The sequence below is a fragment of the Hemibagrus wyckioides genome, linkage group LG13 (genome assembly GCF_019097595.1).
Source record: "Hemibagrus wyckioides isolate EC202008001 linkage group LG13, SWU_Hwy_1.0, whole genome shotgun sequence".
Classification (NCBI taxonomy): Eukaryota; Metazoa; Chordata; class Actinopteri; order Siluriformes; family Bagridae; genus Hemibagrus; species Hemibagrus wyckioides.
Genome location: NC_080722.1, coordinates 10270297 through 10295650, shown reverse-complemented (window position 1 = coordinate 10295650; position 25354 = coordinate 10270297). Strand labels below are relative to the sequence as shown.

Here is a 25354-nt window from a genome sequence, read left to right as displayed (position 1 = left end):
GACTAGTAGGTCATGAATAATCAGGAGGAATAAGTAAGTAAGTAAGTGATATAGCTATAGTAAAGGTAGCTTAATGGATATGGGGATAAAAAAGAGCTAAAAGGCATGAAGAGCTCCTATGGCATGGAGATCACAGCGAGAAGTACATGAAAGATTAAAAGTACATGGATGCAAAATGGGGTAAGATGGAAGGAAGTCATACAGGCAATGTTTTAATGGCCACACTGTTTTAAAGCCACAGTGAGGTTTTTTTTTTTTTTTTTGCTTGGCCTTAAACAGAACATTAAGAACATCTAAGGAAGGAGAAATGCTGGTCATTTTAAATAAAGCATATTGCTCATCACGTATTGATCAGTAAAACCCCCTGTAAGATTTAAACATTTATTCATTTGGCAGATGCGTTTACATAACAGGACTTTCATTAAAGAATTCAGAACCTTGTTCAAGAAACCCAGCAGCGGTTCTGTGGAGAGCCTCAGATTTGATCTTCTGCACAGCCTTCTGATCACTAGCTCAAAGCCGTTACCTTGACCACTGAGCCACTGAGGATGTAGAATGTTATTGAGGCAATCAGCAAGAGGTAGAACAGCCAGAAACTCAATCACACCAGGATAAGCTATGATAAGACTGTAAGACAGCTCTCTGTGGAATCAAATGAAATGAAGTTTAGACGTTTACAGAATTGATCTGATATAGTGATCCATCTGATCAAAGGATCTATGATAGAGCAAAAAACATTTGGCTCTTATTTTGGCTGATACATATCAAGTTATAGGATTTGTTAAAAGCAGTTCTGTTCTTGTGGTGTGGTTTGATTAGCACGCCTTCTATGATTTGAATAAACTCATTAGAGTAGGCGTGAGTGCAAAACTATCTCTGTGGCAAAGATTAGACATGAGGTATTTGAAAGGATGTACAAAGACAGTGACATTCAAATCTATGGAAAAGATTGTTCAGTATTTGGTGACGCATGGCAATTCTTCCACAGAGTGAAGAAACTGCCGAGGTGTGTGAGAAGTGTTCAGTAACTAGGAGATAAAAACAGCATGCCCCTTCTGCCTTCTACACTTTACCTGTAACCACTGAGAAACATCATCTGAAGTCTTATATTTCTTTAGCTTAGAATTAAAACACTCCTCTAGCATACTGTTACATTACAAGGTACACAAACTGTCCATCTATAACAATCCTGTCATTTTTACATTTAACATTACTAACCCTAATAGTACTCAACTCTCCCACTTTTATATACCACTATACAAACCACAGAGAACAGAGGATGCATAAACATAACTCACACCATAAGAGGTAAAGAATATTTAAACATGAAACCTAGTGATGGAGAATAGACGCTGTCTTGGTATTCTGGTGTCTTGAAGCGATGCTGGTTCAGAGTTTGTGTGTTAGTGTTGGAGTGAGGCACTGAGAACAAAAAAAACAAAAAAACAAAACAAAATATAGCTCCTGCTCTTGCTCCACTGCTCATCGATGGGAACAGTGATCTTACAGCAAAAAAGACTTCTGTTCAAAGCAGCTCAGAAAGGAGAGTTCATTCCCAGCTTAGTCTCAAATTGGAGCTTCTGCCTCTTCTGGTAGCGCACTCGTACCCTGAAACGGACAAGATTTCTATTACTGCACAAAAATGATAATGTAATTTCTTGATGAAGTAATTAAAGCACTCTAAAAGCTCTGCTCACAACTAAAGATATTTCAGTTAAACGTCAATAATGCTGAGTCAGTCAGCTAGAATGAAAACGTTAAGACTTCGGACAGGGTCGTACCTGATCTCGTGCAGTTTAACAGCCTCGTTGATCAGCACCACCAGCACAGTGGACAGCGACACCGGCAGCCACACCTCCATGGGTACAAGACTTAATGTAAAGTCCAGATCGGTTTTACCATTCGAAATTTTACTTCTGTCTTGCCATAAATTATAATCTATTATAGCCTGCACCACCTGACCCAACAGCCTGTAAGAGAGGGGAGAAATGAAGAATCAAGCATTCAGTTTAGAACTGACATATCCATGTCTGCATTACATAAGAGTTTTGCTCTTATGTCACTATTACAGCACATTCGCTCTTATACCACTATTATATAACAAGCCTACAATTAAAGGGGAAAAACACACTTCCACAATGAAACTAAGGCAATGAAATGATTATAATAATTGTAACTTGCCAATAATAAGGTCATGGTTAATTAGAAGACCACACTACCACTCCTACTCACACACACCACACTCTCTCTCTCTCACACACACTCATTCAACACATATACACACAAACTCACCCTCATTCTCACACATACTCATTCACACACACTCACCCTAATTCACACACACACAAACAAAAACACTCACACTAGAGGCACAGTGAGACACCACCATGTGTTACTGAAAGGATTCTTCCTCCACAGTGGCTGAGAACGATGCACATAGCTGAGAGAAATAACCACTGAGAGAGAGAGAGAGAGAGAGAGAGAGAGAGAGAGAGAGAGAGAGAGAGACAGATAGTAAGATACAGACCATCATACATGTCCAGTAAACTCATAATAAGCAGTTTGTGAAAGCAGGTCTCACCAGTATGCAGAGCCAGGAAGCCTGCCATGACTTTCTGGATAAGCAGCAGACCATTAGCTAACTCATGAAACCACTTTTCAGATGAGCTGCAGGAATAAGGGTTAAACAGGGGATTAGTTTATTAATCAATAATAAAAGCACTCTTGATTGTGAGAAATTTACAGTGTTTAGTGTGTGTACCAAGCAGTGAAGATGTGGGTACAGTTCACACTGGTGTCATTAGCAGCTTTAACTAACACTGCCTGCAGGGAATATCCGAATCCCAGCAGGTAAACACACACGGTCAAACCAAACTTGAGCAGGAACCAACCCAGGAAGTAATGTTGAGTCTGGGGAGAGAATAAAATACATAAATTATTCACCGTGACAGAAAAATGCACCGGCCTTTGACGATCAAATCTGCATATGAGCAAGAGTGTCAATTAACACAGAGGTTTGTCACTACTTTTAATATGAAGGTGAATATTAAATATTAATATAATAATACTGAAGTCAGCTACATGAAGTTAAACGCCTATTCTCATGAAAGTTCTCATTCTTATAATAGTGCCTTACAGACATTATATAATACATCATGTAAGCTACCTTGGTGTTAAATCTGATACGAATTCACAAACACTGGTGATGAATAAAAAATAATACGACTAGACAGAATTGCAGTGCTCATGCTGCTTGATTTGAGACATGACCAACCTTGCGCGGGATGTCATCCAGATTTTTCCCAGTAGCCACAGTCATCACCAAGCTGTCTGGAGGCTTCCCCAAGAAAGACACACTGATAGACACATTAACATTAGCTGTCACGTGGTAAGAAGGTATCACTCTTTGTGTGTCAGTGACAAAAAGTCTCACCTCAGCAGTGGGTAACAGAAGCAGGAGAGCCACAGAATGTCTGTTATATTTAGTGGAGGTGGAAGCTGAGTCAGACAAGCCAAGAACTACCAGACAAAAACAAACAAACAAAAAAAATACTGCATTTACAAACCAACTACACTATATAATGAGCTGTAAATTGTTAACGGAAGCGATTTGTGTAAAATGTAAACAGGTATATTGCAGATTTAATCGAAGGTCCTATAGGCTGGGCTTACCTGAATGATGACCAGTGTGAGCTGGCACTGTAGCAGGAAGAGGAAACACTTGCGAATACCATATGTGGTGTGTCTGGCCTACACACAGAACATGCACAACCTCTGTTTATTTCTCATTTCACATTGTTGATAGTCATCCATCACTGCAATGTTTGGCTGGAGTGAGCAATAACAATGGTGATACACACTATATTGCCAAAAGTTTTGGGACACCCCTCCAAATCACTGAATTCAGGTGTTGTTTTTCAGGGGTTGGGCTCGGCCTCTTAGTTCCAGTGAAAGGAACTCTTAATGCTTCAGTATACCAAGACATTTTGGACAATTTCATGCTCCTGACTTTGTGGGAACAGTTTGGGGATGACCCCTTCCTGTTCCAACATGACTGCACACCAGTACACAAAGCAAGGTTCATAAAGACATGGATGAGGGAGTTTGGTGTGGAGGAACTTCATAATGTCCTGACCTCAACCTTATAGAATACCTCTGGGATGAATAAGAAAAGTAAGAAAGTGAATAGTGAGAGCGTCTCACCTGCTCTATAAGCTTGACCAGGCTGAAGCTTTCACCCTGGTGTAAGGAGACGGAGCAGCTCAGGCTGTTGAGGCGAGCGCTAAGTCGAAGCGGGGTCAGTTCCTCTGTCTCCTCGTTCACAACACTGCCAGACGCGTAGCCAAACGTCTCCCAAGAGCAGCGAGATGGGTACAGTGGGTCCAGAGAGATACTGCAGTCAAACATGCACAGAAACACACCATACCCATGAAACACACAACATAACACACATGGTTTCAAATAATTTCCACCAGAACAGATGTTGACTCACCTGAGGTCACTCTGTATGAACAGGCAGCTGTTCCGGAAGTTAGCCGAGCTTCCTAAACAGCACGTCACCTCTCTGTTCTCCTGCATGATCTTCATCATCTCACACATGGCTGAAATCACACACACACACTTTAGTGATCTTTGTCTTTATGAACTTTTTGCCCAATTTAAAAATAAATAAATAAAAATAATAATAAATGAATAAATAAATAAAAACAAAATAAAAAATAACATTTCTTTTCCTTAGCAATGTAAAACTTTGATCACATACCTACCAATAATAAATTCTAAAGTTCTATCAAATGAATCCAGTTAGCTTGAGAAGGGAAAATGCTACAGATTTTCTGACAGCGATAAACAATAAAATAATTTTGGTAAAGAGACTCACTTTCAGGAGTGCAGTCAGTGAACAGGGGCACGAGCAGTGGCACATTGTCAATGTTCTTCAAGTGAGGGCGGACCTGATGGATGCCACGAGGCAACTTTGCCTACGGAAAAGAAAAAATCGAAAGGAATGTTTGATCTGCTGAGTTAAATAAATCCAGTCATAAAGAAAGAGCTTTGTGCGTTGATGCAAGACAAAGAAACTGCATACTCTATTGCCGTCGGCGAGAAAGCTGGGCACGTCGCTCTCTGTCGCCTGAAAGCTAGCAAGATCCGACTGACCTTCATCCTCAGCAAGTAACGGGCCCTCAGCATCATCCCGGGAATCTGTAGAGACAGACAGTAAATTAAAATCTGATACCCAGCTCATAGGCACATTGCAGATCCATATCTCTAGCTAAATAGAGTTCAGGAATTCGTACCAGCAACAGATATTGTTCAATTAGCTGCTACACATACATTCTACACAGACACACACAGCATACCAGGTAGTAGATCATCATGTAGAGAGCCTGCCTGGCTAGGGCTAGAGGGAGCTCCATCACCATGACCATCTCCATTAGGGGTAAGAGAGATGTGACAGTTCCAGCCTGTTTCCAAACCCATCTTCTCTGCAAACACCTAGACAGAGACACAGAAAGACATATCCAAGCTTTTATTAGTTTTTATATGAAACTGAAAGACATCAAAAATATATATATGCAATATACATCTTGTTTATTATACAGTATAATAGTTTTTCTACTATTAAAGAATACTAGTTACCTATATTAATTCATCACACGCATTCATGATGCTTATAGTGATCAAACTTGGCTGCACATGAATACTACCCCTACTTGACAGTACCTTGCTGCGCAGCTCATCCTCCCTGGAGAAGTAGACAAATCGGATGCAGGCTCCCACCAGGTTCTCAATGAGCCGCACAGTGTCCAAGCGGGCCTGGAACTGGGACGACACCATGCCCATGAATATCTGCCCGCTCAAGGCCTGAACACAGTCCTCCTTCTCCAAGCCCTCTCCTATACCCTCTGCAACACACACAGATACATGTAGTGAATGTAAGTGATTATATGGAAACAAGATTGAATAACAACAAGACTAACCAAGCTGTTCAGAAGGTCTACAGTCACTGCATATGATAGTGTGTTCCTTGCCTTTATAACTCTGACTGATAATTTGAAGATGTTATTTAGTTTGCAGTTAATTTCCAATGCAGCAGGTAGACTGCTGGGTAGATGAATGCTATTATTTTAATGTATTCATCAATGAGCCTTGGCCGCCCATGACCCTGTCGCCGGTTTACCACTGTTACCACTGCAGACCGGGAACACCCCACAAGACCTGCAGTTTTGGAGAGGCTCTGATCCAGTCATCTAGCCATCACAATTTGGCGTCAAATCCATTTTTTTAAACACTGATATATAATGTATTTAATAATGCAACTTTAAAACTTGTAGCTTGCATCCATTCATGTAAAAGTATAATGGAGATTAGGGGTGAGTTATATAAAATGTTTTCATCATAATAGTATTAATACGCTGGTGCTACATGTGTAACAATGTTTAATGAAACCACAATGCCAATTTGTAAGCTCAGAGACTCACTATTGAGAAATATTAAAATCCATTTCAGTGTCCAAGCATGTGCATGTTACTTGTATTGGCTGACCCTAGAGAAGATTAAAAACAGACTTGGCCTACTTCTCCTTCTCTCTCACCATCTGAGCTCCAGCTGTTGCGGCGGCCGCTGTGTTTGATGGGCGTGGTGCTGGGCAGCTCCACTCCGGAGAAGAGTGCTGGGCCGGGTGCCAGCTCGACACACTTCCCATTTAGCTGACATGACAGTGCCACCTGCATGGGCTTATACGCAAATGCAGAACAATAACCTGACAGGCATGCACGCTGGTAGAAATCCAGAACCTTCTTCCTGTAGAGAAAGCAAAAAATAATACTCATGAATCTGTATGAGACGATTTTAAATAGAGAAGAGAATTCAAATAGAATACTCAAATAGAGTGAGTGAGTGAGTGAGTGAGTGAGAGAGAGAAAGCGAGAGAGAGAGAGAGAGAGAGAGAGGGTGACTAGGCGGAAGAGGTCATGTGATTGACCTGTCAGAACCAGAGAGCGGGTAGATGTCTGTGCCGTCCCAGAAATCAGTGCAGGCCTCTAGGATGAGGTCAGCTGAGCCGTGGGAGAGCATCTGTACGTTGTCTGAGAAGAAGAGAAAAGATCAGTGACATGAATGGAACAATAAGAGAAATCTGGAAAAAGTCAGAGGAAAGAGGAAGCTTTCTCACTGGTTGTGCTGTCTCGCACTAGCAGGCTGATCAGATGACTAATAGGTGGTTGGCGTTTGGTGACATGGTGGACACGGCGTGTGCACGACTCACTGACCTTGTCTCCATTAGGCAGCTGGTACAAAGCCAAATGGTTCTCCTGGTTAAAGAGTTCTCGTGCTCCGGGTGTAAAACCTTAACAAGAGCAGTAACAGGTAATGGCACTGGCTCAACAAGAATATAAACAAAACCAGCATGTGATCAGTGTAAGTTAATGAGTGAGTTAATGTGAAGTTAACCTATGAGGCGAGAAAGCTCGCAGAGGCCCCAGGGAACGTGTACAGGAAGCACAGCACCATGACTCTCCTGCAGCGCCAAGTTGGAGAGGTGGTCTGAGAAGCGGCAGAGTTGCTGCGTGACTGGAGCGTTGCACAAGTTCAGCATGATGTTCAGTCCCAGAGGCTTCAGAGAGGACAGGTGGCCCTGCCAGCCCGAGTCATCAAACTGAATACTGACAGGGTTCTGCTGGTCCTGAGACAGGCTCAGCATCTCCAGATGATAATCACACACAAAGTCCTCTGCCTCACACAGATCATCACCGACAACACACAGCTGGTGACGCACACAAAAACACAGAGACAAAGAAATGTAAGCTACGTGTAGTACAGGTTAAATTATATAGCTTTTATTACATCTCTCATAAAAAGCCATGTGTTTTGTTTTCTACCTTTAATATATAAAAGGAAATATTCTGGGCTCATATTAGTGAAGTTATACTAACATTGAAAGATATCACCTGACAAAAATGCATTACTCTCTCATGACTTTTGGCCTCTATCAAAGTTGGTGCAAGAATTTATGACCTAATGAGTCGTTGCGACACACAACAGATAAGCCTCACTACTCCACAGTGCATTGCTAAATGGAATTTCCTGTGAGATAAAATCATTCATAAATGTAGTGATACCTGACCGCTTGACTCCTCTCCCCCCTCTGTGTCATGGCTGAAGCTGACGTTGGAGCCAGATGGGTGTTTAGAGCGTGTGGTCTGAGGACCTCGGCGTGTGCGGTGCGCATCACAGGAGCGGACAGTATCGTGCGATACCTCACTGGACTCCTGCTCATTAACTAGATGTAGGACAGGTTCCAGGGAATGTATGTTGAGGAGAGCCTCACCTTCCTGAGCCTAGAGAGTAGACAAATCACAGGCCAGAAAATGAATTGCACTGTATTTCGCATACCAATTCTAAGGTTTTTAACCCTATATACACTGACCAGACATAACATTATGACCACGTGTCTAATATTGTATTGGTCCCCCTTTTGCTGCCAAAACAGCCCTGACCCTTCATGCACTCTGTATTCTGACACCTTTCTATCAGAACCAGCATTAACTTCTTCAGCAATTTGAGCAACAGTAGTTTGTCTGTTGGATCGAATCACACGGGCCAGCCTTCACTCCCCACGTGCATCAATGAGCCTTGTCCGCCCACGACCCTGTCGTCGGCTCATCACTGTTACTGACCACTGCAGACCGGGAACACCCCAACAGAGCTGCAGTTTTGGAGATGCTCTGATCCAGTCGTTTAGCCATCACAACTTGGCCCTTGTCAAACTTGCTCAAATCCTTACTCTTGCCCATTTTTCCTGCTTCGAACACATCAACTTTGAGGACAAAATGTTCACTTGCTGCCTAATATATCCCACCCACTAACAGGTGCCATGATGAGGAGATAATCAGTGTTATTCACTTCACCTCTCAGTGATCATAATGTTATGGCTGATTGGTCTACTTACTTACTTAAGAACAAAAATGAACTCAGTTACCTCATCTCTGTCATCTTCTCCTTCAGTACGACACAAAGAGTTAACGGACATGTCGTCCCTGAGGTTGTCCTGGCTGTCATGGGGCGGCTCAACGCGCCCGCTGAAGAACAGGACTGTCTCTGGACTAGGGTTGGGCCAGGAAAGTACACCCTGCTTATCCACACAGCATAGTACCTACAAAGACAAAACACACACACACAGACTCAAAGTGTTAAATTTGCACTTCACTAACAGCACTATTCATAAAGAATATTCCTCGGCAGACTGAGAAGCAATGACACCTGTGGAAAAAATACACAAACTTTACTGCTTTTACACTGAAAACGTTTCCCAGCATTGCTCCTTACATTTAAAAGCAATCTACAGCTCTTTCAACGTATTTCACATTTTACTCTGGTACAAATTTTCCTCCAGACTTCATCTAAGCTGGTGTCTGTATCTTGGGATTAAAGAAATCATCCTCTGTTATGGTATGTGACAGTAGGTGACACTCACTGTGACTGATCCCAGGTTGCGCAGCAGGCTTGAGGTAAAACACAACGTCTGAGACTCTCCTTTCAGAACACTTACCAAGTGTCTCCACACACAGCGCAGCATCTCCTACACACACACACACACACACACAGAGTTTTGGATTGGTTAGTAAAAGCCTGCAGGGGGAAATCTAAAACTGGAGTTTTATATCTAATTCTTGTTGATTCAGTTAAAATCCTCATTCTTTCTACCCTTATTTAAAGAGTTGCATGTATCTGGTCATTCACAAAGCAACAAATCTGGAGTGAGAACGTTATTTCAGGACAAAGCTGATACAGAAGAACTTGATAATGTGAGATATTGATAATGACTCAGCCCTACACATCTCTACATTGCCACCATATTCACACCAACACTGACTCGGAATGTGCGAATTTGCTAATGTCACCTTTTTAATGAACTGCTGTACTCCATGCGCACAAATCCTTTTCTTCCCCATATCATTTGGTGTGTAGAGAAACAATCAACACTATCTGTAGAAGCTGAGCTGAGAACGTGTAAAAATCTCATTAATGGAAAACAGAATAGAGGTCTTTAAAGCAAAACGTTCCTCTCTACTACTCTACATTTTTAACAGTTGTCTGTGCCACCTCACAGCTTCAGGGTTTCCACGTCAAGCCTCGAGTTACTGTTTCTCATGCTCCTCCTGGACCTGTGTGGGTTTCCTCAGGGTTCTCCAGTTTCCTCCCAAAAACATGCTAGTAGTTGGATTAGCTGCGCAAAATTTGCCCCTAGAAGTAAATAAGTGTGCAAATGTGTGTGTACTCTGCCCTGTGATGGACCAGAGCTCAGTGTGTGGTCAGGATAAAGCAGCTACTGAAGAAGAATGACTGAATTAATCTTTATTAATTGATTATTAGAGACTACAGACCATTAAAAAGCTGCTATAATCTGCTGTTAATGTCTGACTACTGATTACTGACTGCTTAATGACAAACACGGACAGTCAATTTCTGTAGGGCAGTTTTTAATGATTCCAGTGATTCAATTGGAAATTTCTCTTTCTTCCTTTCCTTTTCTTCATTTCTTTCCTTTCCTTCCTTTCTCATTTTCTTCCTTTTTTCCTTTTCTTCCTTTCTCACTTTCTTTCTTTCCTTTCCCACTTTGTACCTTTTTTTCTTTTCTTTCTATCCATTCCATTCCTTTCTTTCTTGCTTGCTTTCTTCCTTTCTTTCCTTCCTTTTTTCATTTCTTTCCTTTCCTTTTTTCTTCCTTTCTTCATTTCTTTCCTTCCTTTTTCTTCCTTCCTTTCCTTTTTTTCTCTCCTTCCCTTCCTTTCTTCCTTTTTTCCTTCATTTCCTTTCCTTTCCTTTCTTCTCTTACTTTCCTTCCTTTTTCCCCCCTTTCTTCCCTTCTTCCATCCTTCCTTCCTTCTCTTCATATGAAGGAAGCCTACGTCCTCAACTTTCTTACACCAGGCTCCTGAATACAACACCATAACAGATATAAACAGCTTTAAACACAGTATTTGACAAAAATAAACAATCTCATATAGTGTACCTAATAGACACATATTCAAGACTTCTGTCCACAGCACTTGTGTGTTTCATGCAAAGTGAGCAACTGCAAACAAATCAAAAGACAGTGCCATCGTCAGGAGCGTGAAAGAATGAACTAAAGATCCCAAACAAGTCACTACTGCAAGTATACAAGCAAGTTCATCTATCTAGTCATGCATTTATACCATCACCAGAACCTTTCAGATTGAAAAAAAAAGCTTCATGCGAAGAACCACATGAATTTACATCAACTCAAGGTAATATAGGTGATGACCGAGATCCCAGTGCCATGCTGTCATCACAGGAAGTACAGGTAGCAGTGAGAACAGTACAAAAACATGCAGAGTGTGCATGTGACTGGTGCAGGACCTGCATGAGTGCCACAACTAAGATCTCAAATAAACCAACAAAACACACCTTATGAAACTTTAGCCTTTAGTATGGCAATATCAGTTGAACAAGATGGAAAGATAAACATTACAGAAGCGTAAAGGAACAAAGGAACAAAACAGCAACAAATACCAGTGTAAGATTACCATATTTTCCAGACAACAAGTTTTTCTGGAACTTAAAACAAATTCAATCTGCTTGGAGAAGCATAACAAATACACAGTACATCACTTCACTGTAGATGTAGTACTAATAAACGGGCATTTTTATTTTATCTGATGTTACCAGATGCCAAAAAAGAAGAAGAAATTTTTCTTTCTTTTGGGGTTTACGTTTTTAGCACTGAATGTCTTTTGCTACTTCACACTCCAAAGTGGTGATTAATGCCTCATATGAAAGTTAATACTCTGGGCTTGTAGTATTTCTGTTTTAACCCAGCCTAATAAGGTCAGTATACTGATAGAACACATTGATCAGACATAACATTATGGCCACCTGGCTAATATCGTGTCGGTCCCCCTTTTGCTACCAAAACAGCCCTGACCCATCATGCACTGTAAGTCTTACACCTTTCTATCAGAACCAGCATTAACTTCGTCAGCAATTTGAGCAACAGTAGCTCGTCTGTTGGACCGGATCACACGGGCCAGCCTTCTCTCCCCACGTGCGTCAATGAGCCTTGGCCGTCCCTGACCGGGAACACCCCACAAGAGCTGCACTTTTGGAGATGCTCTGATCCAGTCGTCTAGCCATCCCAATTTGGCCCTTGTCAAACTCGCTCAAATCCTTATGCTTGCCCATTTTTCCTGCTTCTAACACATCAACTTTGAGGACAAAATGTTCACTTGCTGCTTAATATATCCCACCCACTAACAGGTGCCATGATGAGGAGATAATCAGAGTTATTCACTTCACCTCTCACTACTCATAATGTTATGCCTGATCGGTGTAGTTCCTGTGATATTAAACCCATTTCTGCTCTCTGAGATGCCCCAAGTGGTAAACACAACCAGCTCAAAATCCAACAATGTTCTGACTATTTTTATATCAGACCTGTGGTGATAAAATATTTATACTACTTGAAAATATCCAACAATATCCATTCGGTTGGCCACAACTATACTGGTTAACATGGTTAAACATATATTCTGGGGCAGCACAGTTTATTTTTTGTCCTGTTAGAGCTGCTATAAGTGCAAACGCTATTAATTCCTTCACTGAGGATGCAGCTTTTTTCTGTCAGATCACTGTTGCCATAGTAACACTAATCTCTGCTACTACTGGCAAGAAATGATTCTTTTCCTATTAAAGGCAATAGACACATCACATTCTCGTGGTACTGTAAAGCACTAACAATAATTCGGATCATTCTCATACGCTTGCTTCAATACCTACATCCATTTTAATCAACTTTTAGGCTCACAAGAAGATAATCTGGCTTATTTTTCTTACTTCAGTTGCTCTTCCTAACAAGTCACCTAGACATCTAGTTTTTTCCTTGGTTCTAAATGAATCAAATTCCTGCTACTCCCCCTACTAATCACTGTCAAGTCATAGCTCATGCTTTAAAAACCCCCCAAAATGTCTTTCAGTCCAGAAAATATGGTAACCCAATATTCCTGTGTGTAAATACATAAGCAATGGCTGAGTAAAGGAAAAAAAAATATATATATATGATGCTGGTGGTGGTGATGGTGGTTCTATCCAGAGTGGGGAAATGAAAGCAGAGGGTGAGAAGGAGGAATACAGAGGATGTACCTGGGAGGACACCACTTCCGTGTAGCTGCTTAGAGTGTCCTCAGAGAACTTAGCCAGCTGAGACGAGAGAAGAGGTGGATTAAATCCTGCCTGGATGCGCCAGAGTCTCTAGTCGCTCACCTCTGCTCTCAAGGAACACGCTAAACCATCCTAGTGCTAAGCTGAACTCATCAACTCACATCTAGCATGGTTAATACACATGCCACACACACACATCATACAAGCGGCTGTGTTAATGAGGAGCCAGAATGTGAGGAGAAAGTGTTAAAGCCGCTGGCAACTTACTTTCAAGATCCGCTTCTTATAACTAGCGACGGTTTCTGTGGTCGACCTCTTGCTGACCATTAAAAAACGAACAATGCTGTACTTTTTGGCAGAGATTTATATTACCCTTTTTCCCTTGCGCTCGATCTGACCTAGGCAGGACTACATTGTGATATCAGGTAGTTCATGTACGAATAAAATTTAGCAATATGCTTGTTATTCTTCACCGCAGCTACTTTATTACTGAATCTATATGACTCTAGTATCTTTAGCATGCCATGTACATTAGGTTAGCACAGTAAATATCATCAATTATTAAGTGAGAGACTGGTATGACCACAAAGAGAACTTGCAATCTTCAACAGCTGCCCATAATGTATCTGTCTGTAAAAGGGTGTGAATACCATTAGCACGATGTCAAGCTGTTAAATGTAAGAACAGTAAACTTCCTTTCACACCCAAAGCCCTAAGTGTGCCCTAACTGCAGTGTTGCAATATGAGGCTATACTGATTGGTAGAGCTTGAAGCATACACAACCCTCCAACTTACAATGCTCTTAAAACAATGCCCTTAAAGCTATGAATGAAATACGGCTAGAATGTGATGCTCTGCCTTTCATAATTCCTACCCACTTTTTAACTCCAGCGCACTTGCAGTGTTTTTTTTGTTAGGGAGATGGCGAAAAGATATGCTGGACACCCGACCTTCACACCCTTATACGCCCAGTTGAACATCTCATTATAGATTTGGTCCCCACTTTTGCTCTTATAACAACTTCTACTCTACTGGAAAGGCTTTTCACTGGATTTTAGAGCAAAGCAGTGGGGTCATTCAGCCACTTGGCCATTGCCAAGCCAACCATGTCTTCATGGTTCCTGTGAAGGGAAATCTTACTACTTCAACATACAAAGGGATTCTGTACAATTGTGTGCTTCCAGCTTTGTGGTAAAAGCTTGGGGAAGGACCACATATGGATGTGATGGTCAGGTGTTAACATACATTTGGCCACGGAGTGTACAATATAATATATCTAACACAGCCACACAGCTGTATATAAATATCCTTTTGAGTAACGCTTATTAAGTGACCCTCAGCATCGCGTCTAGGCTCTTTGTTGTAACCATGCTGGCAGGGGCTTTAAGGAGTTCAAATGAAGGAGTGCATGAATTACAGCAATAAAGTGAGCTCACCAGGCCAGTTGGGGAGTTGCGGCTGAACTCTGCCAACACTCGCGCCTCTCCATAAGCAATGACCAGGACCCACATGACAGGAAACAGCAGAGGTAGAATGGGCAGCACTCCCATCATCTACATACCACAGCAAGACAGAACAACAATAACATCATCAACACATACCACCACAATGAGAAAGAGTGCTATAATGAGAGTGCTATAATCTCATAGAGGACTACGTGAGAACGGGAGATTTACCTGTAGCTGAAAGAAGTTGAATTGCCCTGGCGTCAGACCGGGAGTGCCGCAAAAATAGCGGATTGTATTCACAGTAAAAAACGCCACCTTGGAAAAACGACAAGGATTTTTAGAACTATTAAAAAAAAACTAAACTACATTTGAAGTCTGTAAAGGATTTCTTGAAGATTCTTTGATATACCAGCACAGCAGGGCAGGCAAACTTCGCAATAATGGACTGCACCGTGAAGCGTTCATTATCAAGAGCTGTGACTGGTCGAGAAAGAGCGAGATCAAGACTGTTCCTGTTTGGGGGAGAGACAGGTTCGTTGTATACAGACACAAAAATCATATCGTCTCACTGTATGCATTGTGACTGCATGCACTAAGCTTTCAGTGTGCACCAAATTATTTTTTACTGGAATATAACTACTGCAAAAAACATTTTAAAGAAAACATTTGAATATGCACACCCACATTTATCTTATATTACTAATTTCGATACAAAGGCATATTTGTAGTAGCACACTAATGTGTGTTTGCTTTTGGGAATTACCTGATATTGTCAAGAATGGGTGTGCGCACCACCCTGAAGAGGCGGTGATGCTGGGGGCTGTGCGGTCCCTTTCTATTATTTCCTTGAGGTGAGGGAGGAGGGGAGAATGGTGGAAAGAGGTCTCCGGGCTCCAGGACAATGTGTTCATCATCCTAGTAACAGGCAGAGAGAGAGAGAGAGAGAGAGAGTGAGAGAGAGTGAGAGAGAGAGAGAGAGAGAGAGAAGGTCATACAATAAACATGTCTCTAAGGTGGTGCATAGTGCTATATATTGCTATATCACATGAGCTAAACACTAACACAAAATCACCTTAATGCCTCGAAGAGAGACAAATGCTTCCTGCCCTGGCCTGAGGGCAATGATATCACCTTCCACCAACAGACTGACGGGCAGATTAACCAACTGCTCATCACGGTATGTCCAGTGCAGAGACCAGGATGGCGAGGATGGTGTGTATAGGTCAGGGTATCGAGATGAGGCCCATCTGACTGGCTGTCCTCCTCTCCCTTCCAAGTGATCTAGTACGATTGTGTAGGAAATCATGTCAAAAGGTCAGTTCTGGAAATGTTATGCCTTAAAACCTATTGATTCCAAACATGAAGACGGTGCACAGGACATTACTGATTTTACATTAGACCATTAGATTCCTCACTGTTTAGATCCGAAATGATGGATTTCAGTCGTCGAAGCATCTCGCTCTTCTTCAGTCTCTGCTGACGTCCAATAAGGATGAGGTTAAGCAGCAGCAGGAGGAAGAGAGCTCCTGCATTCACCAGTTCTATGCCTTCACTGATCAGACAGAGACAGTAAGTCATATAAAAGCAATCATGAATCAAATCATATTTATTCTTAAGAATATTTCACTGTTTTTTTTTAAAATCTCAAATCAACCCCCTTGCTCCCAATAAACCCTAATGCAATTTTATCTCTTAATCCCACAGTGCCATTTACAATTTTATGTGTGGAGAAGACATTTATCAGTTCAGACTCAGTTAGAATCTATAATTAATATTAGACTCCCTTATTTTCAACGAAAAATATACATAAATCAAAATACAGAAATAAACAATCACACAAAAACATGTTAATATAAACAGTCCTTCTAAATTTTTAACATATGTAATATATTTTTGTCATATATTTCTAACATCTGTGTTAGACAGTTCTCCAGAACTTAGTGTACTGTTAAAGTACTCAAGTAAACAAGTTTGTTTACAGGTAACATGATGTTAGGTTTCCTACATAAACTGGGTGCCCATATTTACGGTCTATATTTACCCCATTTATGCTCACTTGCTTGTGTTTGTTATAGTATTTCTCAGCTCGTGGAAATGAGACACACCCTCTGCCTAACTCACCTGCCCTTTGGCTGCTTGCCATGGCAACACAGCAAACCCAACACTACAAGCAGCGTGAACGCAGCTCCAGGCCAGTGGAAGCAGGAGTGACGGTCATTATGGTGGAGGAAACTCTTTGCCCACAGCTCCTGCATCAATCATATACAGCTGAAACCATCTACAAGTATGGGATACATAACGACACAAAATATAGAAGCTCTGGAGCGAATGATGGTACCTTGATGGTGGATCGACGCTGGCTGAGCTTCTGATGCTGCTCCAGTAGACTGGAGAGCTGATCCCGGAGTGTTCCTAAAGCCTGGGCTGTGCTTAGACCTAATGGAGTCACTCCTTCCTCCTGAAATAAAGCCACAATAACACATTACTGTATAATATAAGTGCTTCATCATAACACTAGCCCCCTTACGGTATCACAGCCATGTAGTATTTAAAGCAGCAATTATTATAGATATAAATATAGACGGTATGTGCGTCCCAGATCGCATACTTATGCACTATTCTGTGCCAGAAGTTGTGTGCTCACACGGAAAATTACAACAAATACCTGAATGATGCACATATTCAACTGAAAGTGTGGAATGTTGGACGCTGCATGCACTTCATGGTCGCAGGTTCGTTTCCGTAGTGGAAAAAGGGGCGGGGCTACCAGGTGCTGATGCTGGATGCGAAAAACATACTTTTCAAGTGGCCGACGAACTCCATCTTAGAAATGTCTCCCACGTTTAATTCACAGTAGTATTACATTGTTTTAGAACTGAGAGAAAGAAGCCTTTTATTATCGCCACACATACATTACAGCACAGTGGAATTCTTTTCTTCAAGGAAGTTGGGGTCAGAGCGTAGGGGCAGCTACGTACCCATGGAGAAGGGAGGGTTAAGGGCCTTGCTCAATTGCCCAACAGTGGAGCTTGGTGGTGCTGGGTGGGGTCATATTACTCGTGTTTGCCATCAATCGCTATCGACTGGGAAACGGCTGATAATTCCGGTTAGTAAAAGCCATTCCATTAGAGACGATACTATCCTGCTAATATTCATACACTGGACGATAGTGCACATAGTGCATAGTGTAAGTGCACAGTGTGTACTACATCATTTGGGACAAAGTATATTTGCATTTTACTTATATTGAGAGAAAAATGATAGGCGCCATGTCTCAAAACCTTTGTACATGGTCTGCAACAATGCTTAGGTAGGTGGTATGTGCCAAAGTAACATCCACATGGATAGCAGGACCCAAGGTTTCCCAGCAGAACATTGCCCAAAGCATGACACTGCCTCAGTCGGCTTGCCTTTCTCCCATAGTGCATCCTGCTGCCTTGTGTTCCCCAGGTAAGTGCACACAGACCCGGCCATCCACGTGATGTAAAAGAAAACACGATTCATTAGACCAGACCACCTTCTTCCATTGCTCTGTGCAGTCCAGTTCTGATGCTCACCTTTCGATAGTGCACAGGGGTCAGCATGGGCACCCTGACCGGTCTACAGCTATGCAGCTACACTCGCAACAAACTGTGATGTACTGTGTATTTTGACACCTTTCTATCAGAACCAGCATTAACTTGTTCAGCAATCTGAGCAACAGTAGCTCGTCTGTTGGATCGGATCACACGGGCCAGCCTTCGCTACCAACGTGCATCAATGAGCCTTGGCCGCACATGACCCTGTCACCGGTTCACCACTGTTCCTTCCTTGGACCACTTTTGATAGATACTGACCACTGCAGACCGGGAACACCCCACAAGAGCTACAGTTTTGGAGATGCTCTGATCCAGTCGTCTACCCATCACAATTTGGCCCTTCGTCAAACTCGCTCAAATCCTTAAGCTTGTCCATTTTTCCTGCTTCTAACATCAACTTTGAGGACAAAATGTTCACTTGCTGCCTAATATATCCCACCCACTAACAGGTGCCATGATGAGGAGATAAACAGTGTTATTCACTTCAGCTCTTAGTGCTCATAATGTTATGGCTGATGTTTAGATATTCTACAACAATATTAATGGAAGTGTTTAACAAGGATAAGAAAGATAAAATAAAATAGAAATATACAGCAATGAAATACTGTCCAGTCATTACATATGATGTCTTCATAGCTTAAATGTGCTTTAACACAGTAGCATGTGTAGAGTACTTGATCTAGCTGGATGAACTGTGAACCGTGTACATTTGGGAAGTTACACAGGCTTACACAAGAGTGTGTGGGAGTTTTGTTATCTGTTATTCATGTAGGCAGTGGATTTACAACTCTTCTGTCAGATTCTTCTCAATTTATAAATGGGTAATAAAAATAAATAAATAAATAAACCCTGACTATATATATATATATATATATATATAAAAAACAGGGCACAGGATTTTAATTCCTTATTAGAGAAAAATATCGAACTCATCCGCTATGAAAAGTGCACAGGAACTGCATTTGCAGCTCAATGCTGCAAGACTGTATGTCATGTATTATTGAACACACACTGAATTTCAATGCACATCTCAGGAAGTGCACTTTGATGGCCAGAGAAAAGGCAAAAAAAAAAAAAAAAGAAGAAGAAGAAAAAGAAAGCTTCACTATTCATAACTGCCAGATAAGGCCAAAAAGAGGCGAATGTGTTCCCACAGTATCCTCTTGCGCCCCTTTGTAATCTCACTCCCACTTGAGTATTAGCCATGCTCAGACTGGAGCCACAGAGCAACCGTCTATAAATAAACCCAGCAGTTTCCCACAGCAGCTGGAGAGAGACGGAGTTAAAACCCCCATGCTGATAAAGCATGTGAAAACATCTGCAATTTTGCCGCCTGTCTGGTCTTCCTGCACACTTGATCACTCTTTAGTCAAGTCTCTCACATACAAACACGATCATGAACGACTTCACATAAAACAATAGAAGCATTCAAGATTGAATGTGTCAAGGCAGAGAGATAAAGACATAGTGAATAACAAGCATAGCTTTTTCTACAGGATGTCAGCATGCTGGCACTTTTTAACCCCCAGCCTACTCACATAATCCCTCCAGAACCGAGCTGCATCTTTCAGGATCATGTCCAAGTCCGTGGGTGAGGCTGTTAAGCTGGCGCGACACCGTGAGTGGAGTGAGTGCGGCTAGGTCAGAACAGGCTGTTGGACAAAGCGATGGTTGCTGGATAATGTATGCTGCTGTTTCAGCATCCAGACTGCGGGGTCCAGCCACCACGTCTCTGCCCCTGAGCGATGAGCCACTCTGCTCTAGCGAAACGTGCAGAATGCAAAAAATCTTGCAGTCCCCACTTTATAGCACTGATCTATTGTGCAGCGATAATGCAACCGTGATTCGGTGTTATTAGTGACATTGCCCCTGCATGATAAAGTTTTAAATTCATAATTTCTTGCACGCTAATCAGAGAGATGCTTTTGCAGACATAAAAAAAGAGGCTCAGACAGGCCAATAAATAGATGCCCTTACCCCTCTGCATAACAAACATTCACCCGTTTCAGCAAACGCAGCACTTTGCTGTCTCAGCGGCGGCGCAGTGAGCTGGAAAAGCGAACGAGGGACAGACAGCATCCTCAGTGACCCCTGTGTCCCAGACGCAGCTCCAGCAAGCAGCAGTCAACACTGGATCTCACCTTTACTGCTTCTCTGCTTATGCTTCTTCCAGCTTGGAAATCAATCGGGAAACATTAGACTGACGGGGATTCGCACAGTCGATACAGAGGTCTAAGCGATTCTGTTTCCTACACAGAAAGTGACCAGATACTGATATGTGTGAAATATTAGTACTTTTGCTGAAAACTATTCCTGAACTTCTATAGAGTTTATTTTCAACTACTACACGTGGTTTAGGACACAAGTGGGATTGTTAGTTTGCATTTGTTATTTAAATAACATCAACCAAACCAAACCTGCTCACGACTCACGAGTTCCTTCCCTGCATGTGTTCCACAGCAGGACGTTTCTGAGGACCACGGCATCCCATAATAATCGGAATACCTATACTTTGATATCAGAAACTGAATATATAACAGCACGCTCTCTTTATTCATGTTAAGTACAACTGTCATACTCTATCTCTATTTCCAGCAATAGTCATGTGACATGATCATGTTTAAGAGCAACAGTTTAAAAACCTTTTTCTTATAATAACACCAACGACACAGTCCGGTATTCTGCCTACACATAACACAATAGATCTCTTTCACGATTCTGACTGTAATCTTTCGTTTCTGCAGACTGTGTGTAAGAGCTGAACACGATCGCAACACAACACCGTGCATGGATCAACATGCTTATTTATTATTTGTGCCTTTGCTGTCATGGTTTTCTTTTTTCCCAAAATGCTTACAGATCAGGGCAGGAGTGCATAGAGAGAAACAGAAATAACACGGAAAAATGCAGAAAACAGTTCATTAGACAAAACATAAATAAAACTGCAGCGTGTGTAGTGGTGCATCAGTGAGGGCTCTGGATTACTGCTCAGAAAGTCACCGAGTCTCTGATCAAGCCCTGAATCTTCAACTGCTCAGCTCAATCGTGAGCCGCTTTGAATACGAGCGAATACACAGATAAATAAAAACGTCAATGCAAATCCATCACGTGTCCTCGTCCCTGGAGTGAAGGCGACTCAGGAACTCACCTGCATCTTATCGTGGAGCTCCATGGTGACCCGTGCTCTCTCACCATGCTCCGCGAGGAGACGCGGCGCCAGTCGTCAGGGCCGAGTCCCGTCCTGCCGCAGGTAAACACGTCCGCCGGCCCCCAAACGCTAATCCTAACAGTACTGCCAGTGTGAGAGGAGAAACAGACACCTCTCTCTGAGAGACAGGGTGCACGCAACAGCTGCTGCTTCCACTTCTGCTTCCACTACAGCGCTTTATAATGAACCAGATTTATTCTTCTGGGCTGATAACACTAACCTGTGGGGGGAAAAAACAACAAAATGACATCAACTTGTGCAATTAAATGTAGTGTAGGGAACAAAAACTTGCTTTATAATCTTTATAAAAAATGTTATGAAAGGTTGGGAATTCAGGAAAGGATTCAAGAAGCAAACAATTCCACATTTTGTCTCCATTTTACCGCCATTAACAATATGACCGGTCTAAATAATAACCAACACATGATACTGATATCTTCAGCAAAGTAAACTTCTATTTCCAAATTATGCAAAATATACTATATTGCCAAAAGTTTTGGGACACCTGCCTTTACATGCACATGAATGTAATATGGAGTTGGCCCACCCATTACAGCTATAACAGCTTCAACTCTTCTGGGAAGGCTTTCCACAAGGTTTAGGAGTGTGTTTATGGGAATTTTTGATTTTCCTCTAGAAGTGCATTTGTGAGATCAGGCACTGATGTTGGATGAGAAGGTCTGGCTCACAGTCTCCGCTCTAATTCATCCCAAAGGCGTTCTATCGGGTTGAGGTCAGGACTCTGAGTTCCTTCACACCAAACTCTCTCATTCATGTCTTTATGGACCTTGCTTTGTGCACTGGTGTTCAGTCATGTTGGAACAGGAAGGGGTCATCCCCAAACTGTTCCTACAAAGCTGGGAGCATGATATTGTCCAAAATGTCTTGGTATGCTGAAGCATTAAGAGTTCCTTTCACTGGAACTAAGGGACCGAGCCCAACCCCTGATTTCAATGATTTGGAGGGGTGTCCCAAAACTTTTGGCAATGTAGTGTATCAGAGGCATGAAGAAGGCATGAGTTAAAGCAAATTGTGTCCAGTGTTTATGTGCACGATCTGTGCCATGACTACACCAGGCACTCAGGACAGACTATTTAGCTTTATCTTTCTATTCTTAGTTAGTTAGGCTTAGTATTTACACTAAATATGTAGATAGCAAATGTTTGAGAAAATGTTCACTTGCCTCATTTCTCCCATTCACTGACAAGAGAAAGAAAAAACACCGTAGTGACAATCACTAAGCAATTTTTCTTGTGTATGTTTAATGGTGCTTGACAGTGTTTCAGGCTTCACGGTGGAGCAGCACACTACAAGCCTGCGCTACTCACCACCTGCTGAACTACATGCATCAATAAATTTGTACTAGATGGATAAATGATCTTGTCTGATGACAAGCAAACTTTTTTTGCACATTAGCAGTATGCAGGGATGTGGAAATGATGAGAAAGCTGAGGAAATAAATGGCATGCATATGTACCAATAGTACATAACGGCTGAAAAAATAAGGACTCAGCCTTCAAAGTTATTATCATCCAAGCATGACAAGGACTACAGATACACAGACTCTTCCTCTACCCAGGAATTCACTTATTTTCATCAGATAATTCAGTAACTAGCCTGTCATACTTCAGGGTTAAGTTACCTTATCCTGTAGGTTTCAGCACATCCACAAATATAAGCTTGAGTGAGCAAACTGGGGCTTTCACTTGATCGATGTAGTACCTAATGAATGGTTTGTGACTTATGAACAAACTTCTCACTTTCTTACTGAACTGAATTTCAGTGTACTAAAAACTGATACTCTGGTAATATTTGCAAACATATTTCTAAACACTTTCCCATCAAGTCTGCAGTAATTAATACGATTAACTCCCCGTGATTGAGGGGTTTCCTCTGGGAATTCCGGTTTCCTCCTCAACCCAAAAACATGCGTAGCAAACTGACTGCCTCTGTAAATTCTCTGTAGTGTGTGAATGGGTGTGTGAGTGTGTATGTGATTTTGCCCTATCCAGGGTTCCAGTGTGTTCTCCGATCTATCTCCCCTGGGATAGTGTATACTTTAATACTATACAATTATACACCAATTAGACATAACATTATGACCTGATATTGTGTTGGTCCCACTTTTGCTGCCAAAACAGCCCTGACCTGTTGAGGCATGGACTCCACTAGATCCCTGAAGGTGTGCTGTGGTATCTGGCTCAAAGGATACTTACAGAACTTAAAGGATACTTTTGATAGATACTGACCACTGCAGACCGGGACCACCTCAAAAGAGCTACAGTTTTGGAGACGCTCTGATCCAGTCGTCTAGCCATCACAATTTATCCCATGTCAAACTCACTCAAATCCTTACGCTTGTCCATTTTTCCTGCTTCATTTTTCACATCAACTTTGAGGATAAAATGTTGACTTGCTGCCTAATATATCCCACCCACTAACAGGTGCCATGATGAGGAGACAATCAGAGTTATTCACTTCACCTCTCTCTGCTCATAATGTTATGCCTGATTATACAGTTTAGCGTAAAAGTGTAAGCTAGCACCAGGCTAACTATCTATCCATTCATTTTCGGTACCTCATATTCTACACGGCGATGCAGGGAACCTAGAGCTTATTCGAGCAGACACCCTGGACAAAATGTCACCAGATGTAACATAACCCTGGCTATTTAGAGATGCCAGTCAGGATAGAACACATACGTGAGATGTGGTAGCTTAATGGTAAAGGTGTTGGACTACTAATCAGAAGGTTGTGCGTTTGAATCCCAAGCCCACCAAGTTACCACTGCTGGGCCTCTGAGCAAGGTCCTTAACCCTCAACTGCTCAGTTGTATAAAAAAAATAAGATAAATTGTTTGTCGCTCTCTGTCTGCCAAATGCCAGAAATGTAAATGCATCTATGGACTGGGAAGGAAACCCCTGAAGAAACAGGATGCCAACACATCCATTCACGTAATACAGACAATTCAGAGAAATCAATCAGCCAACAGTGCATATCTGTGGAGTAGGGAGAAAACCAGAGAACCCTGAGGAAACCCCTGAAGCACACGAAGGAGGTGGGAATCAAACACCAAATTCCTGAGGTGTGTGGAAATCTGGTGTTTCTATTAAACAAATATCACCTATTACTGCATTCATTTACATGATATAAAGAAGAGCTTGACAAGAGAAGGAGAGTTTACTAAAGCTGAATTCCTCTACACTCCAGTGCATCAGACGCATCATCTACTAACTTGTCTTGACTTGCTGCCATGTCTAAATAGCTAGTTACAAGTTACAACATGCCTACAAAACTAGATGCTTTGTATACATCTGGCCAGCTGTTGCACAGCTCGAAAATATCTGTTTAACTGCTATCACTTAAAAGGTGCACTGCTGAACTACTACAGTAGCTGAAGAGATAACTAGCTAACGCGATCTTAATGTTCAAAACTTGCACTTAAAGACTCTACTTAACAAAAAAAACCAACAAGCTTTCCAATCCGTACAAATAAATGTTTAGGATATTTACTTCTCACTTGCCGGACACTCGGCTTTATAGTATTACTAACCTGCGCCGTAGCCACATCCCAAATGTACCTCTGTTCGATATGCAGTGCACGTCAAATAACGAGATTTCATACCCTATCAAGTGCACTTCGATTATGAATCTGCGGCGTTTAGAACACTTCCCATTCGACAGCGAGCAGCCACTTCCCAGCTCCAGGGCTTATAATGTAACTCGTAATTGATGCTGCGTTGGCAATACAGAATAAGCAAAAACGACTTCTCCAAATAGTGTTAACTTACAGAACAGAGTAGTTACATTATGAATAAAGCGCTGCATCGTCCGTCAGCTGAACTAATGCCGTGTATCTGTCCCCAAAACCTTGTACTCCGCTCCCTCCGACGGCCATGTTACAAATTCTAAAGGGCTTGACTGTTTTTTTCTTGCGTAGG

The 25354-nt window shown here is 41.9% G+C and overlaps 1 protein-coding gene across 4 annotated transcripts; it reads right to left on the bottom strand.

Moving 5' to 3' along the window:
• Nucleotides 1–102: 102 nt before the first annotated feature.
• Nucleotides 103–25332, bottom strand: tmem94 (transmembrane protein 94). Of its 4 annotated transcripts, XR_009206346.1 has the most exons (33): nucleotides 25205–25330; nucleotides 21354–21633; nucleotides 16966–17085; nucleotides 16749–16876; nucleotides 16043–16179; nucleotides 15700–15908; nucleotides 15391–15542; nucleotides 15037–15139; nucleotides 14856–14942; nucleotides 14616–14732; nucleotides 13162–13218; nucleotides 9476–9580; nucleotides 8981–9154; nucleotides 8121–8339; nucleotides 7453–7765; nucleotides 7175–7348; nucleotides 6986–7088; nucleotides 6596–6804; nucleotides 5725–5906; nucleotides 5361–5496; nucleotides 5087–5202; nucleotides 4880–4979; nucleotides 4493–4601; nucleotides 4204–4393; nucleotides 3673–3750; nucleotides 3434–3519; nucleotides 3275–3356; nucleotides 2762–2910; nucleotides 2582–2667; nucleotides 2363–2456; nucleotides 1782–1970; nucleotides 1333–1608; nucleotides 103–642 (listed from the first exon to the last, which is right to left on the bottom strand). XR_009206346.1 is itself a non-coding variant. In XM_058406249.1 (32 exons), the coding sequence occupies exons 2-32, from the start codon at nucleotides 21375–21377 to the stop codon at nucleotides 1536–1538; spliced, it is 4101 nt and encodes a 1366-aa protein (XP_058262232.1). In that variant the 5' UTR covers nucleotides 21378–21633; nucleotides 25221–25332; the 3' UTR covers nucleotides 103–1535. The 4 variants fall into 4 exon arrangements, 3 of the variants coding, with proteins under 3 accessions (XP_058262232.1, XP_058262231.1, XP_058262233.1); XM_058406249.1 differs by having other exon boundaries at nucleotides 103–1608; nucleotides 25221–25332; XM_058406248.1 differs by having other exon boundaries at nucleotides 103–1608.
• Nucleotides 25333–25354: the final 22 nt, after the last annotated feature.

What these genes read in the sequence shown, in the direction of transcription:
- tmem94 (XM_058406249.1), bottom strand. Translation starts at nt 21,377, where the DNA reads ATGGAGCTCCACGATAAGATGCAG. An exon ending in CATCATTTCGGATCTAAACA is followed by an intron (nt 15,909 to 16,042) that starts GTGAGGAATCTA and finishes CAATCGTACTAG; the next exon opens with ATCACTTGGAAGGGAGAGGA. An exon ending in TTCTCGCCGACGGCAATAGA is followed by an intron (nt 4,980 to 5,086) that starts GTATGCAGTTTC and finishes TCTTTTCCGTAG; the next exon opens with GCAAAGTTGCCTCGTGGCAT.